The 14,960-nt window shown below is 39.9% G+C and overlaps 1 protein-coding gene across 3 annotated transcripts in view; it reads right to left on the bottom strand.

Annotated features, from left to right (window-relative positions):
- The window catches only part of sorcs2 (sortilin-related VPS10 domain containing receptor 2), a 355,461-nt gene extending 345,571 nt beyond the window's left edge, over positions 1–9,890 (bottom strand). For all 3 annotated transcript variants that reach the window (XM_084924623.1, XM_084924624.1, XM_084924625.1), the window contains exon 1: positions 9,428–9,890. In XM_084924623.1, the coding sequence (XP_084780749.1) occupies positions 9,428–9,763 (336 nt within the window). In that variant the 5' untranslated portion in view covers positions 9,764–9,890. The remainder of the gene's footprint in view (positions 1–9,427) is intronic.
- Positions 9,891–14,960: the final 5,070 nt, after the last annotated feature.

Here is a 14,960-nt window from a genome sequence, read left to right as displayed (position 1 = left end):
CTTGATCTAATATGGCGTTTGTCCTAATTGTGTGAGAGGTCAGCAGACCACTAAACTTATAATGAAATCACGCAAAGAGAACCATGAATCCAAAAATGGGAAATTTTATGCTGGTCGTCCAGATATCTGACTTGGCTGAGACAAAGACTAACAAATATTGTCAGAATCCATACGATGGTTGCCACAAAGCCAAAGGTCACATTCCTTTGTTACTGAAAAGTTCACGCTTGGAAGTACAAGGGTTTCACCTGACAATCTCAATATGACTGGCATATATTTATGCCAGAGCTCTACATAAAATATGCAGGACCTCAGAGACGTGCATGGTGAGGGGCCATTCTAAATTCATATCAGGAACCAAACCACTGGAAGACCCTGACAGGATTCCAATGTGGGTTACCAGGGCAACACGAACAGGAACTTTCGACCATGACAGCTGAGCTGCAGAAGATGTTGAGAGGAGCACAAAACAACAGGGGAACGAAGCAGAAAAGAAAGCCCTCTGTTTACAGGGACAAATCTGGAAAAACAATGAACACATGCTGAGAATATTTTTGCACCGTAACAAAGGGCTGAAAATTTGAATGTTCAAGCAGACGAGGGGCTTTCTTGTGTCCTGCAGTTTGCCAACTAGCTGTTTTGGCAGCCGCTCTGGTAACCAGTATCCCTCTGATCCATTGCATGAACAAATATACAAGTAAACACACTTCTTTAATAACTTTAAAAGTCTTTGAAGGTTTCCAGCCAGAAAACAAGTTAAAGAGCATACAGGAAAAGAGAATAATTGTATAACAATGCACCTCACATACAGAGCAAACAGTCTGTGAGCACTGACGCCAGCAGCCTCAGAATAGCCTCCAACTCAAAGGTGATTCGATGCTTTTATTTAGCTCCTGGGCAACCACCATCTGCCTGGTGTCACTGAACACTTAATTAGACAGTAACACTACAGTAGCATGCTGCCTCATGTACTTTTCCAAGGTCTCGTTAGCAAGTCAACCATAGCATCGAACTGGCAAACACTACCTACCGCCAAGTGGCAAAGAGCAGCCATGTGCCAACACTGATGAAGGCTTCGGATAAAGATCTTATTGAACAATGAGCTTGATGGTCTGCTGTGCTTTTATTTTTCAGATAATTAACTTGCACTTGTAGTCTGTGCTAATTGTGCCAATAGATATATGCACATCGTGCTTCAAACTCAGGACAATCACCATCCTGCAGTGTTAGATAGCCAGATTAGATTTAAGTGATGTGGTTGTGAGTAGCTAAACCTGACACTGGTTTAAGTTACATATTTATGTTGGTATGTTTTTGACTTCAACCACTTAAATGGCTATAATATAAGAAAGTAACAAAAAGGCAAGTTTACTTACCTTAACATGTATTTTCACTTAGTATAAGGATCTTTATTTCACCAATATAAAGATCTCCACTGGCATCAAGAGTAATGAAGCACCTCAGTCAACTTCTGAAGGGAATTCTGAAAAATTATAATCTTACTCCTTTACTGTGATTAATGGATTTGGTCACAATAGCAACCTATTTTCATGATAAAGAACATAAATCATCAAAATGTCAACTGTCATGTTGTAGATGGAATTAGTATGAAACAATAATAGTGTAGTCGCAGACAATTCCCGTGTTTTGCATGCTGGAATATAGCTGGATATCCCAAAGAAATTCTGGTCATAATCCACTAAGAAAATATTGAACTAACATTATTATTCTGCAAAAGTGGCTTAGGCTTTTTGTAATTCAAAATATAGCTTTTGGAACATTTAATATTTTAAAGCAGTCCTGGGATGACATAAGATGACAGAGCTATATCGTCCAAACCCTTATAGTAGCATTATGCACAGCAAGCATCAATTGACAATGAAGCCAGGAGCCATTCAATACTGTGGAGTGACACTGTGACATGCTTAGATGTGTCCTGAAGGCCTTGCTGGTTGGCAAGCGTGTTGTGGTGATAGTGCACTTTATAATTTGGAGACAGTGTGGGATTCATTTTAAACAGAGATAGAGGAGAAGTGAGCAAACAGCTCTGATGATTTACAGTCTGGGGTTTGGAGTATCTTTTTAAGCAGGACCAATGAGGACAGACAAGATAAATGACGAGAAAGGCTCTCCTCACATGTGCAAACAATTTTCCACCGCAGAACGACCAGGGGCCAAATAACCTGTCTGTTCAGTATGTGAAGCGTGAACAAATGCCTTTCACATTAAGTCAGGACCCAAGAGACCCAAATGTGTGTGTGCACGTGCATGTTAAGAATATGGCCACGTATTGTTACAGCTTGGACGTGTGTTGTCTATGTGTACACACCTGCATGAGCCATGATTTTGCATGCAAATAAAGGAAAGCAACCTTATTATGAAACCGGCTCCCTCTAAATACTCTATTTAAATTCAACCAATGTGATGTTTAGATAAGACGTATGCAGCAGACAGATAATCCCCGGACCCAACTGACTGAAATGATGCATGCAATCTGAAGATGGTGTCAGCAAGGTATCCAATGGGGATGGTGTGTTAAAGGTGGTATTACCTAATATTCTGTAATATGCAATGCAAAGACAACAGTTAATGTGGACGATAACATTGACATTAATACTATCAATTGAGGAATAGACTGAAAATGGTGAAAAGAAGGATGAGTATACTTAGGTAGTTAATCTATGTGCAATGACAAGGAGCATAACAGAGGTAAGTGGAAACAGCTATTCACTGCTATAAGCTTCTCACTTTGGGGAGCTGTGCATCACTTAGACTTAAATTTGACTCCTGATCTAGAGCCATCTTTAGGTTGACATTAGGACTTTTAGTCGTGCTACTACATATTCGCTATGGTTGCCGGTTCAATTCCAGCCAGAGGTACAAATCCCCCTTTGGGTTTGCTTTGGGAAGGGCATCTGGTGTAGAACTGTGCCAATTCAAACATGCAGCGCCAACTGCTGTGGGACCCTTGTGACAAGGAAGCAGCTGAAAATAGCTTTTAGTCATGCTACTGAAAGTGGTACATTAGCTTTGGGCAGAGGAATGTAAAATGTAATTAAATAGATTGTGACAGATTTCCACTCAGTCACTTTGAGTCAATATTTGACTGATATTCTATATAAGAAATTATTTGGTTGCACCCCTAGTTAGTAATGTGGTTTGCATCCAAATTCAGTGTTGGGAATGTTACTTTTAAAATGCATTCCACTACAGATGCCCCAACTACATTCATGTAGTTGTAAAAAGCATGATGATACATATTAAGTAATCCAAATTATTCAGAATATGTTACTCTCATTTAGTAACGTAAAGGAATACGTCACAAAATACATTTTGGGGCATCTGTAGTGGAATGCATTTTAAAAGTAACCTGCTCTGTGCTTTATTACTATTACTGAAGGTTACTCGCCATACCAATACCAACTAGATTTTTAAATCTTAATATAAAATGAGTAACAGGAGGAGGGTGGACATTAGGTAAGCCTGCACTTTTTGCAGCGATCTCGTATAGCAAACTATTCTGCGCGTATATAAAACAGGTCCGCAGCTCCGAACCGTAGTAAAGGGATCTCTGGCTAATAAGTTGGGTTCCGTGTCATGCTTGTAGCCGAAAACTGCCTATTGCCTTCATATTAAATCATTTGTAAAAATATTTTTTCATGTCATTATGCGTTAGAGCCTCGGCGTGGAATTACCAAAAATAGAAAGAGCATAGCCTAACATACGAAACAGGAAAAGACCGCCGTGTAATCAATTTATTTCAACAAAGTAAGTGTATTCTGAATACCACCTTTTTAAACAGTGACTGTAATGGAATACAGTTACTCATATTTTGTATCTTAAATACATAAAGCTCGTACATATATTCCATTACTCCCCAGCACTGTCCAAATTGTTCCATACGTACATTGTGGACAGCTTTCCAGTCAGTCACAGATTAGCATAGAGAAACCGACAACCATTTAAACTTAAGAGCAACTTCGAATCACCAGTTTACCTAACCCTACTAACTGCAAGCTGTGGGAGGAAGCTGGGGTACCAATGTATACAGGGGAGTGCAGGCAAAGCCCACATAGTCCACCCAGGACAAATGGCGGAATTGAACCTACAAGTTTATTGCTACAAATCAACAGTGCTAATCACCGCATGACCATGCTGCCCAACATTCAGCATACAACAAAAAATATGTAAATTCTGCTTTACTCCAAAATGTGGCCCTAGGATTAGGGTTAAGTTTAAAGACAGAGTGAGCAGGAGTTTTCAGACCACAGTGGTCTTCAAAGTGGTCTTCTCTCACCCCAACCGGTGAGACAGCTGTCCTGAGCCTGGTTCTGCTGGAGGTTTCTTCCTGGTAAAAGGGAGTTTTTCCTTCCCACTGTTGCCAAAGTGCTGTCTCATAGGGGGTCACATGATTGTTGGAGTTTTTTTCTTTATGTATTATTGTAGGGTCTACCTTACAATATAAAATGCCTTGAGGCGACTGTTGTTGTGATTTGGAGCTGTATAAATAAAAAAAAAAATCAACAACAGCACACATAGGCTTGCAAATTTAAAAGCAGTGTGACTGACATGCCGATGTTATTGCTACAAAACAATCAATCCACAAAAAATTTATAGAGAAACTCCACTAAATATTGAGGGCTGTTTCCCAGCCAGTACCGATCCGCACATCAGGGACACACATGTAGACATTAATGCTTCACATCACCACAGAGAGGACCTAGAAATAAAGGGAGAGAAATAAACACAGAATTCCCCCAGGCTAGTTGACAAGTCAAGGAGAGAGAGCCGAGAGAGAATCACAAAGAGAGTGCTTTCAATAACGGAGGTTTCCATCATTCAGAAGTCTGGTATAATCACTCCATCCAAAGTGACTCCAGTTCAGAGCTTCCCTAAACCTGCATTCTTTTAATAATCCACAGGGAGCAGATCCTCTGACTTCTAAAAGAACTTCAGTTGTATAAAATTCAGATACCTTAACCTATGACTCAGGCAAACACTTTCCTGATATATCTGTGATCTTTATTGTTAGTCTGAAGTCTTATTGGTTAAAACATAATATTAATTTAGTACATTTTTCAACTTGATCAACATCATGAGTTACATGCTGTCTCATTTTCAGTTTATGGAAGAACTAAAGCAATTTAATGGACTATACATCATTAGTAGTGTATAGCAATCACTCCATATCCATACAACTACTACTATTATATTTGTAATATAATAGTGAGATATGTGAATATACTTTTCTTTGAACATTTCTCTGAATATGAGCAGTATTTGGGAAAAACACAATCAGTCACTGGGTAAATAAATGTATGTGGTGCCATTGCAAATAATTTGGTGAGTTCTCTTGTATACTGGAAAGGGGAGAATTTTCTTATCATTAATAACAACTTGATTTCCATGAAAAGCAATTAAGAATTTCATCACAATGGTTACTTTAGCAGCAGGAGCAGGTTTAAATAGTGAATTTTAACACTGAGAAATAACTCAATGTTAGTGCAGATAAAAGAATTCAATCAACCTGAAAGTGTGCGATATAACAAGCCTGCTGCTTTGTTTTCTCTTTCATTCAGTTAGGTCCATAAATATTTGGACAGTGAACTTTTTGAACTTTTTTTTAATCTTGGTTCTGTACATTAGCACTATGAATTTTAAATGAAACAACTCAGATGCAGCTGAAGTGAAGACTTTAAGCTTTAATTTAGTAGGTTGAACTAAAAAAAAAAGAGGAACTCCTAAACCCTTCCTCCAATTTGAATGTGGGCGAGCGTGGCTCAAGAGTTGGCAGTTTGTCTTGTAATCAGAAGGTTGCCAGTTCGAGCTCGGGATCGGACAGTCTCAGGTGTTGTGTCCTTGGGCAAGATACTTCACCCTTTACCTACTGGTGGTGGTCAGAGGGCCCGGTGGCGCCAGTGTCCGGCAGCCTCGCCCCTGTCAGTGCACCCCAGGGCAGCTGTGGCTACAATGTAGCTTGCCATCACCAATGGGTGAATGACTGAATGTAGTGTGAAGCGCTTTGGAGTCCTTAGGGACTAAGTAAAGCGCTATACAAGTACAGGCCGTTTACCATATCCTCAAATGAAAGCTCGCATTTTACACATTATAGCCAAGTCCGTTATATAACTATAATTGGAATACATGTATGTGTCAGTAAACAGGTAAAAAACTACACTTGTACACTGTATTTACTTAATGAGAGATGCAGACATATAATACACTGGATAATCAGCTAAGTAGTAGTGGTTAATTTATTTCTTTATTTTGGTATTATTTTATCTTCTCAGTCTTTTGTGGTTCATGAATATTTTCAAGGAGCTGTGACCTTTAACATGTTCCGTTTTGGATTATTAAATACCAATTAGGTAGAACTTGGACTGAAAATAATTTTTACTGCTGCACTGATTCTGTCTGGATCTAAATTCCACCTCTTCTCACTGCTCTGTTGTTCTAAAGCAGCCTCTCACACACACATATAACTGTGTTCTCTGTTCTTCAAAGACACCTCTGGAGGTAGCCTGAGGGAAGGCTCTTTTATGCTTTAAGCCATCAATTGACCAATCAAGGATTGCCCAAGAAAAGTGACAGTTGCCACGGGGACAGAAGAGAGTACACAGAGCAAACTATTTTTAATGACAGCACTTTTACTATAAAGGTACCTGAATAAGTCTAAAAAACACTTTGTAGTCTGGCCAGAAGTTGACGGGGCCCAGAACAGCATATACACATTACATGCAATAATTAGCCTGAATAACTAAAGGAAGGCGTGCATGTTATGCTTTTTTTAACTGCTAGGTGGTCTCTATTACATCTCTGACAAGCCATCATCAAGACCGATGCGACATCTGAAGTCTTCTGCACCCCTGACCCTTTCATCAAGGAATTACATTTGGAACATCAAAGATGCAAAAATGACATCATGAAACATGAAGAGAGGCAGAAATTCATTTTTCCCTTCCATCAATCTGCTTGCTGTTCATAAATGTCAGCCTTAGGGAAATTGAATGGCACCATTTTTCTGTGTTTATTAGGCTGGGATGAACTCAGTCTCATCGACCTTTCAGAGTACATACCCACACCAAGTTAATTGAAGATAAGTCAAACTTGGAGTTCCAATGGCTGGCAGAGTCTGAGCGCTAAGATCCCCGAGGATACATTGCCTCGATTAAAAAGAAGAAGAAGAAGAAGAAGAGATGAAGACAGGAAGTTCATTACAAGATAGGCTTGAGTCCACTGGGAGAATGTCAATTTTTTATTACTTAAATGCCAAAGTAGTATAATCCCACAAGTCATTACTGATTTGTGGCGAGTTGCTCTCAGTAGTGATTTTGGGCTGTTTGTTTGAGCACATTCATTATTTCAAACCAGACTCTGATCTCAAACAGAAATTAAGAACTATATTTACTAAAGAATCAGTAAAATGTAATGTTGTCTGAATAAATTAATTTATTTTTGCTTTGATTTGTTGTGTTATTGATTTTAGGAAAAAAAGATAAAAAAAAGATATATTAATTATCTTATATATATTATTTATCAGGGCTTTGATAATCTTGTCAAAAGAGTGACATCTAGCTGCTTTAATGCCACCATTAAGTTAAGCTAATTAGTGTTAAAATTCCCAATGAAATCAAGCCTAGCGTGTTAGTTCATCCTTTCCAATTAGAATAAAAACTTCACATCAAAAACAGTTCTCACAAGCACGTACCATTAGAATTTTTATAGAAACCATTTAAAACCAACCATTTTCAACCTGCTAAAAAAAAAGAACAGAAAAACATCATTGTAGGCTGAATTTAGCCAACCACAGCAACTGGAAAAACCCATATGGAAGCTTAAGGCTTAGACTTGGTTTCCACAAGTAATCCTTTAGAAAAGTTAAAAAAACAACAACAACAACAACAACACATAGCTGGAGACAAAGTATAGATTAAACTACTTAAAAATACTACTTAAAAATTTAGGACAATTTCATTCAAATCATCATTCCATCTCTCTCCCGCAGCAAACACCAGTATACTGTGCTTTCAAGAGCTCTAGCTACTGGCACTGACCTTAAATTCTATTTCTACCCACCAACAAGCAGAGCTGCCTGCATCACCTTTAAATTCTCCTTAGCCTCCATAATCCTACATTTGTTACATCATGTTATTTAGCAATCAATTTGTTATGAAAGTTCAGGAAATTCCTCCTTCACATTATTTTTCCACCCCCAGGAGTGGTTACAGCTACTTCTAGGGACACATTTAATGTGATAGTCTGACAAAAAGGCTCTCATTCCAAGTGATGTCCCCACCAGACACCATTTTCCACCTCCCCACCCAGCCTCTGTCAATATACATCACAAAGACTACTCTTGTTTAGTGTAGCTGCTGTGATTAAGTGAAGGCTAAGAAAAAACACAGTATGTTCTTAGAATAGCTGTATCATACTTTGGGCTGTTTCACCCACAACACAGATAATCTAAAAAATATGTCTATGTAGGCTATGGGTTTTGCTATTTTGACCCCTCTGACAGCATTTAACAATGCTGTCAGAGGGATTTATATCATATATATGCCACAAATGTCTGAAATCTGCCCTACATGTGCTTTATTTAAATGGACAGTGGCGGTGAAGGCGTAAAAAAGTTGCCTAGACTAAGACATCCATTTTCATTTAAGCCAAACTGGGTTCCAAACCACAAATAAACAAGGCACTGCAAAATTCATGAATAAAAGGCTCCATCAATATTTCAGTCATGGCTTCATGTAACTAAATCAAGTACCCAGCTGTCTGTTTAGCGCGCACCCCTTGTCTCCACACTGGCTCCGTGCTCTCGGTGCGTCCTTGGACTTCCTAATGTCATGGTACACAATGGCACGGGAGGTTGTAATTCAAATTGGGGTCAGGGGACCCGGGGCACTAAGTGAACATTAAACCGCCTCCCATCCGGTTGGCCTCTGCCCCAAATTAAAATGAGCCATTTCTTCCTTTTACTTCAATTACGTTACGTACGAAAAAAGGGAGTTCATAGAAAGGAATCCGGTAATAATACGTTCCATTAGGAATGTTTGACTTTCTCTGAGCAGAATAAACAGACAATAACAAGATGTTCGTGACCCTGAGCCACCCCCACCCCCTGCACGAAGCCATTAAAAAGTCCCGATGCTTCAACAAAGCCCGGAGCCTTTAAACATCCACGGCGCCTCCAGGTGGACCACCTGGGTGCATAAAAACCACACCGTGCCTCTTCTCCCTGAGAGGCGCGCAGTGTGCGTCTGCAGCAGCCGCAGCAGCAGCCTACTGCGAGAACAATAACTTGTTTTTAGTGATGTGCGCTGACGCTGGAGTGACGGATGGTGGAAGGTGACAAAGAAGGGGCTATAGGGATGGTGCATGAACCAGTGGCTCGAGACGGGACAGGATGAGGAGAGAGGCTACTTACGCTGCTGTTCTCTCCTGTCCAGTGGACCATCGCCTGGTTGTGGGTCGCATCCCCTTTGAGCACGAACGAGCTGCTGAGCAGGGACATTTGTTTATCCCAGGACAGGGCTCTTCTGAAGCGGGGTGTGCTCCCCGCCCCGACTGCTTTCTGGCCCGGCAGGAAGCCTCTTTCTCCGCCGTTCAAGTCAAACGTGCGATCCTCCCAGCCTCGCCGGTTTAAAGCCACGCTGCCACAGCGCACGGGTCCCGGTAGTGCCATCCAGGCCGAGACGGTCAACAGAAAGACGCAGAGGTACGCAGCGGCTGAACCCGGTTCTTCGGGACGGAGAGGTGCCATGCTTTACGCCGTACTAGCGCCCGTAACGCGGAGACTGATGAAGAGACTGCTGATGCTTGTGGGAGATAGATAGGTGTATACTGTAAACCGAGGAAGAGAGAGTGAGGGAGGGATAGAGGGAGGGGAACTGGAGCGAAGTCAGACAGTGAGAACAACGTGGACGAGTCTCGGTGCCAAGTACGAACCACAGGACGATGCAGCGGTGCCATCTGCTGTCCTGCAGCTGTACTGAGCTCGCATCACTCCATCCATCTAAATAAAGAGTTCCAACATGACGGCAGCACTGCCTAAAATCACTGCCGTTATTTTTAACAACATTGTGTGTTTGTTGTTGGTTTCACACTGAATTCGACCGTGATCAGTGTCACAGTGATCCACAACTGACGTAGTGGTGCAGTGGTTTAGTCTTCGCGACCTTATCTGCTGATGTCAGGGCATAGACTGATAATCAGCAACTCCTGATGGTCACTTAGTAACATGCTTAACCACTGTTGAGTCTATAGCTTTTATGTTCGGATGGGAAATATGCTGAAAATACATTTATGTATTAAACTTACATACACACTGACATTTTCTGAGTTAGATTTAGTTGCTTATTGCTTATCTGTTTTATTCTATTTGTTATATTTATGAGTACCATGGACATGTTTAGTAACTTTGTGTCAGATAAAGTGAACGGGGTTGAATGAGTTGGTCATACGTTCTAATTTATATTTATTTCTTTAACTTAACTTTTTCTTTAATTTAACTGATAGAAACAATAAAATGACCTTAAAAAAAGCATGTGTGACATCCATCCCTCTGTGTATTGGTTGCCAGCTGGCCAAAGGGTCAGAGTTCACATTTGATCTCACAAAGTAATAGCTCCACTCCCTGCATCTGTTCTCGTATCCAATTACACTTGGAGGCTGAATTAAACTATGACTCGGTGGTTTTGTAGTATTTGGGGTTATATGTAAACAAGAGTTCACCTTTGACATGTTTTTCTAATATAGCAGGTATTATTTTTGCTCATCATAGAGTTAAATCAATAAAAACACTGTACAAAATCAAAAAGCTTAACATGTTTTTATTAGTCTCAGGGTTTGCTTATAAAGTGAAGGGTTTAACTACGGTATCCTTAGTAACTGCCATTTCAGTGCGGATTGATGTAATGCGGAAAACATGGAACATTTTGAGAGTGATTATAGTTCCAGGGTTTTTATGTTGCGACAGTTCCATGAGAATTACCATCCCAATTTCCTTACAAAACTGTGGGCCTGTAAAAATTTCATATGATAGATGCCACAAGGAGGGAAAGTCCAGAATATTGTGAAGTAAAGGCCCAACAATATTATAAACAGAACCTCAGGGATAGGATAATCTCTTAGTAGCAAGCACTTGGCAACAGTGGGGAACAAGAACTCAATTTTAACAGTAAAAGGCCTAATCAGAAAGATGCTAAAGGAGGGGAAGTCATCTTCTGTGACTGGTTGTGGGGTGTGTGGAAAGACAAGAAAGAAAAGGAGAGCATAGAGACAGCAGGAACAATAAATATGATTATATTACAAAAACAAAAAAAAGTTCAATAAGTAGCGATAATTAGAGGTAATTTAATGTGATTTATTGATGTACAGAATTCAGTTTGAAGTTTTTGGCAATTAGACTCCGATGGCCCATCACAGCAGAACAGAATCCCAGCGGTGATTGGAATTAGGACAAGACTCCCTGGAGTCTAGACGCTGGTGATAGAGATGACGATGGAAGTTTGAATGGAGCCTGAGTGACAAGTGAGAGATGGTAATGGGAAGAGGTGGATTGCACGAAGGCAACTGCAAGGGAGAGTGACAAATGTGCAGTGAGATTTAAAGTATGCTGAGTGAAGGCTGAATGACCTAAAGGAGGCTGCCAGGAAGACGATTGGACTAGACCCGTGATGTCACTATCAGCTTGACAGCATGGGAAAGTACAAGTGATGTAAAGCTTAGATTAGCCACCAACATTAGCCACCTTATTGCTTGTCTAGCCCAGTTTGTATGTTTCTGTGTGTGCATGTGTATCTGAGTATGTTGGTTATTGTGTAGCAGCGGGACTCAGTGAAGATTTCCCAACTTTTGGTTCTGGATACTTGTTGGCAATCATGTACCTGTGTTGATCTTGTTAAGAGCCGCAACTTAGGGGAGTGGCTGAGCTTCAGTCAGTGCTGGATTGTTGAAGAACTACTGTCAGTGTAAATATGGTTATGGTATTAATTTATGGTATTGCATGTGTACAGGAACATGTAGAGAGAGTGGAGAGAAAATTGTAAATACTGAGTAAGCTGAAGTGGAGAGCAGCCTTGTGAGAGGAATCACTTGCACCTGGGATTGGGATCTTGTGGACCTTTTCACGGTACTGAAGGATTCCTGCGCTTGGGTCCCTGCTTTGCCTCACAGCAATTCTGACACTTTACTTTCTTTAAGAACAGACCTTTAACATTTTTGGCTTTATTGTTACACACAGAATTGATTCGCTTTATATAAGCTTTCCTACACAATTTAACAAATATTCACTTTATACATAATCATTACACACTTCATGTCCTTTCCATTGCTTTGTTAATAAGCAATAATCTTATATTTATAGTCATATGAAAGAAAGTTTTCCCAGAACTCTGTGTAGTCCTGTGAAAAACTAGCTACAGCCTGTTTCCACACTGGAAGTTGTTGCTGCTTCCATAGGAATTGAGATGAATAGCAGCCAAGTGCTGTTAATGAAATGCGCTTGATTAACTGATCATCAGCAAGTGTGATAATCTCTATAAAGGAGCAGGTTTTTTTGGTAGGTTGATGGCCTGGTGCATTTGGGTGCATGTTAATGCCACAGTGTTCCCAACAGTGGATGTCCCAACAGACTGTTAATAATCAGAGAATTTGCAAAAATCCCAAATTGTAAGAGACTGGTAGAGTCACACAGCTCTACTTCCTGGCTGTGGCTCAGAAGGTAGAGCAGGTCACCTACAAATTGGAAGGTTGGTGGTTTGATCCCCATCTGCTGCGGTCTGCATTGGACAAGCATAGAAATAAATGCTTGTGTGAATGAGGCAAGTTGTAAAAGTGCTTTGAGTGCACTGTTAAGAGCAGAAAAGCATTATATAAGAACCAGTCTGTTTACCCTTTACAAAAATAATTACTTTGAGTTAACACTGCTACAGGTGGTTCAACAAGCTAACAAATTTTGGGCTTTAGTTACAACTATAAATATAGTTATAGTTGGTGTCATGTATCATGTATGGTTTGCATACATGATATAAATCTGTATAAGCATTCTTGCTTATTCAGATGTTTTATCTGTAATTGTGTTTTCATGTTTGTAAGATGTCTAGCAATATCTTGTTTTTACCAGAGATTTAGGGATGTTTAGATTTAGGAGGAAACAGACAAGATTATGTTTACCGGGGGCAACTGTGGTTGCATAAAGGATTTCTGCTTGTGCAGAATTCAGTAAGGAAACTGGCCTCGTGTTCCTCTGGTGGATCACCGGCATCAAGTTTTATATACGGTCTTTCTCTCTGGAATTTGAATTTTCTTGGATATTTCTCAGATGTGCTGGTGTACTCTCACAGTCCAGTGACATGAATGTTAAAATAGTTTAGTGGTTCTCTAAAGATTTTTAGGCACATTCCAGTTAAGAAGCCAAAAACAGTTCATGCTATACCCCATAACTTTTGTCAAATCAATTCAACTTTGTTAATATAAGCTCGAAATCTCAACAACAGTCATCTCAGTTTTATTTGACCTCATCACTTCATTTTTCACCACGTTCTCTGCACTGTAGTGGACATGTGGACACTGCACTGAGACTCACTGGGTTAATCTGTGGTTCTGAACAGTCCTTAAGCTGGTTGTTTATCTACGACTCGCAGCTTGTCATGGTTCAACCTGACTCTCACCCAGTGTCAGCTTGGTTAGACATAAGCATCACCAAAAAGATACTGAAAAACAAACAAGGTATTTCAAAGATCTAACACCAGTCAATCACAAGGATTAATTTTTGTAAACCATACCTTGTTTTTCTTTTTGTAAGTTATAAAAGATCCAATGAGAAAATCACTTTTTATATAGTTTTGAAGATTTACATATACAGAAGACCCCAAAAAGAATGTGATGTGATACTTTAAGAGTCTTGATAGGAGCTCTGTATTTTAAACATCTGCAAAATCATATAGAAATTTCAAACAGCATCTCTGTGACCTCTTAGCAAACTCAGTTTGGTAAATATTTCACGGCCTTCGTTGATAGTTGTCTGTGGCATCTCTGTGTGTATGTGATCACAGATGAGGAGTATGGATCAGTGAGGCAGGTCTTGCATCATTTGAGCACAGAGACAGCTCAAGGGGAGGAGAACCCTGGACTGCAGAAGCCCAGCTTGTTAGCATGCTCCTGAGCTGCTCCTGAATGTAGCTTTGTTCATCATGAAATTTTCATGGATAATTGGATGTTATGAAGATTAATGTGCTTTAGTTTCACAGCGCTGCAGGAGAACTTTGAAAGACTTTGACACTCAATACCTTCCAGGGGATGTCTCTGGCCTTTTTAGCAGATACGTGATATGGTCTTACCTTGATAACTCAGCTTGATGCACTAGGTCCTTTCACTCACATCATGGCAATTTGAGCCAGCGGTTCGACAGCGTCTGCATTGTGCTGTGCTCTCCACATGCCCCGGAGGATCTGCAGTGTAACTTCATTGTAATTTATTGCAATTAAGGAAGGCACAGAAGCAAAACTAATTGTACATTTCACTCTCATTACTAACATTTCCTTCTGTTCACTGTAGACTGTAATATATTTAATCATAAATCAACCAGAAAAACATTCCACATATGAGGCTCCTTGGAGTAAAATCTCGTGTGTCTCAAATTATGTTTGGGAGTTAAAGAGGTTAGGAGAAAATGCGGGAAAAAATATTAGATGTAAGGATGAAAAATGCTTTCTCTTGAATTTAGTTTTTCTTTGCTGATTGTGCATTCTCCGGCACATCACAACTGTTTAAATTCTGTCTACGTGTATTTTAAATTGAAGGAGTTTTTATTTGAACACATTTTAAGGTCTCTTTTGAAATTTTGTGGGTGAAAAAAGATTTATATTTTGTGAAAATATTGGCAGTGCTGCAAACTTTTTGGTATTCTTGGGAAAATTTTGCTTCAATTCAAAAAGTTTAACAGAGTTTTTTTCTCC

Source organism: Perissodus microlepis, chromosome 3, assembly GCF_051167445.1.
Source record: "Perissodus microlepis isolate ML-2025 ecotype Zambia chromosome 3, ASM5116744v1, whole genome shotgun sequence".
Taxonomy (NCBI): Eukaryota; Metazoa; Chordata; class Actinopteri; order Cichliformes; family Cichlidae; genus Perissodus; species Perissodus microlepis.
Note: the sequence above shows the minus strand (reverse complement) of the source record. Positions and strands in the feature narration are given on the sequence as shown.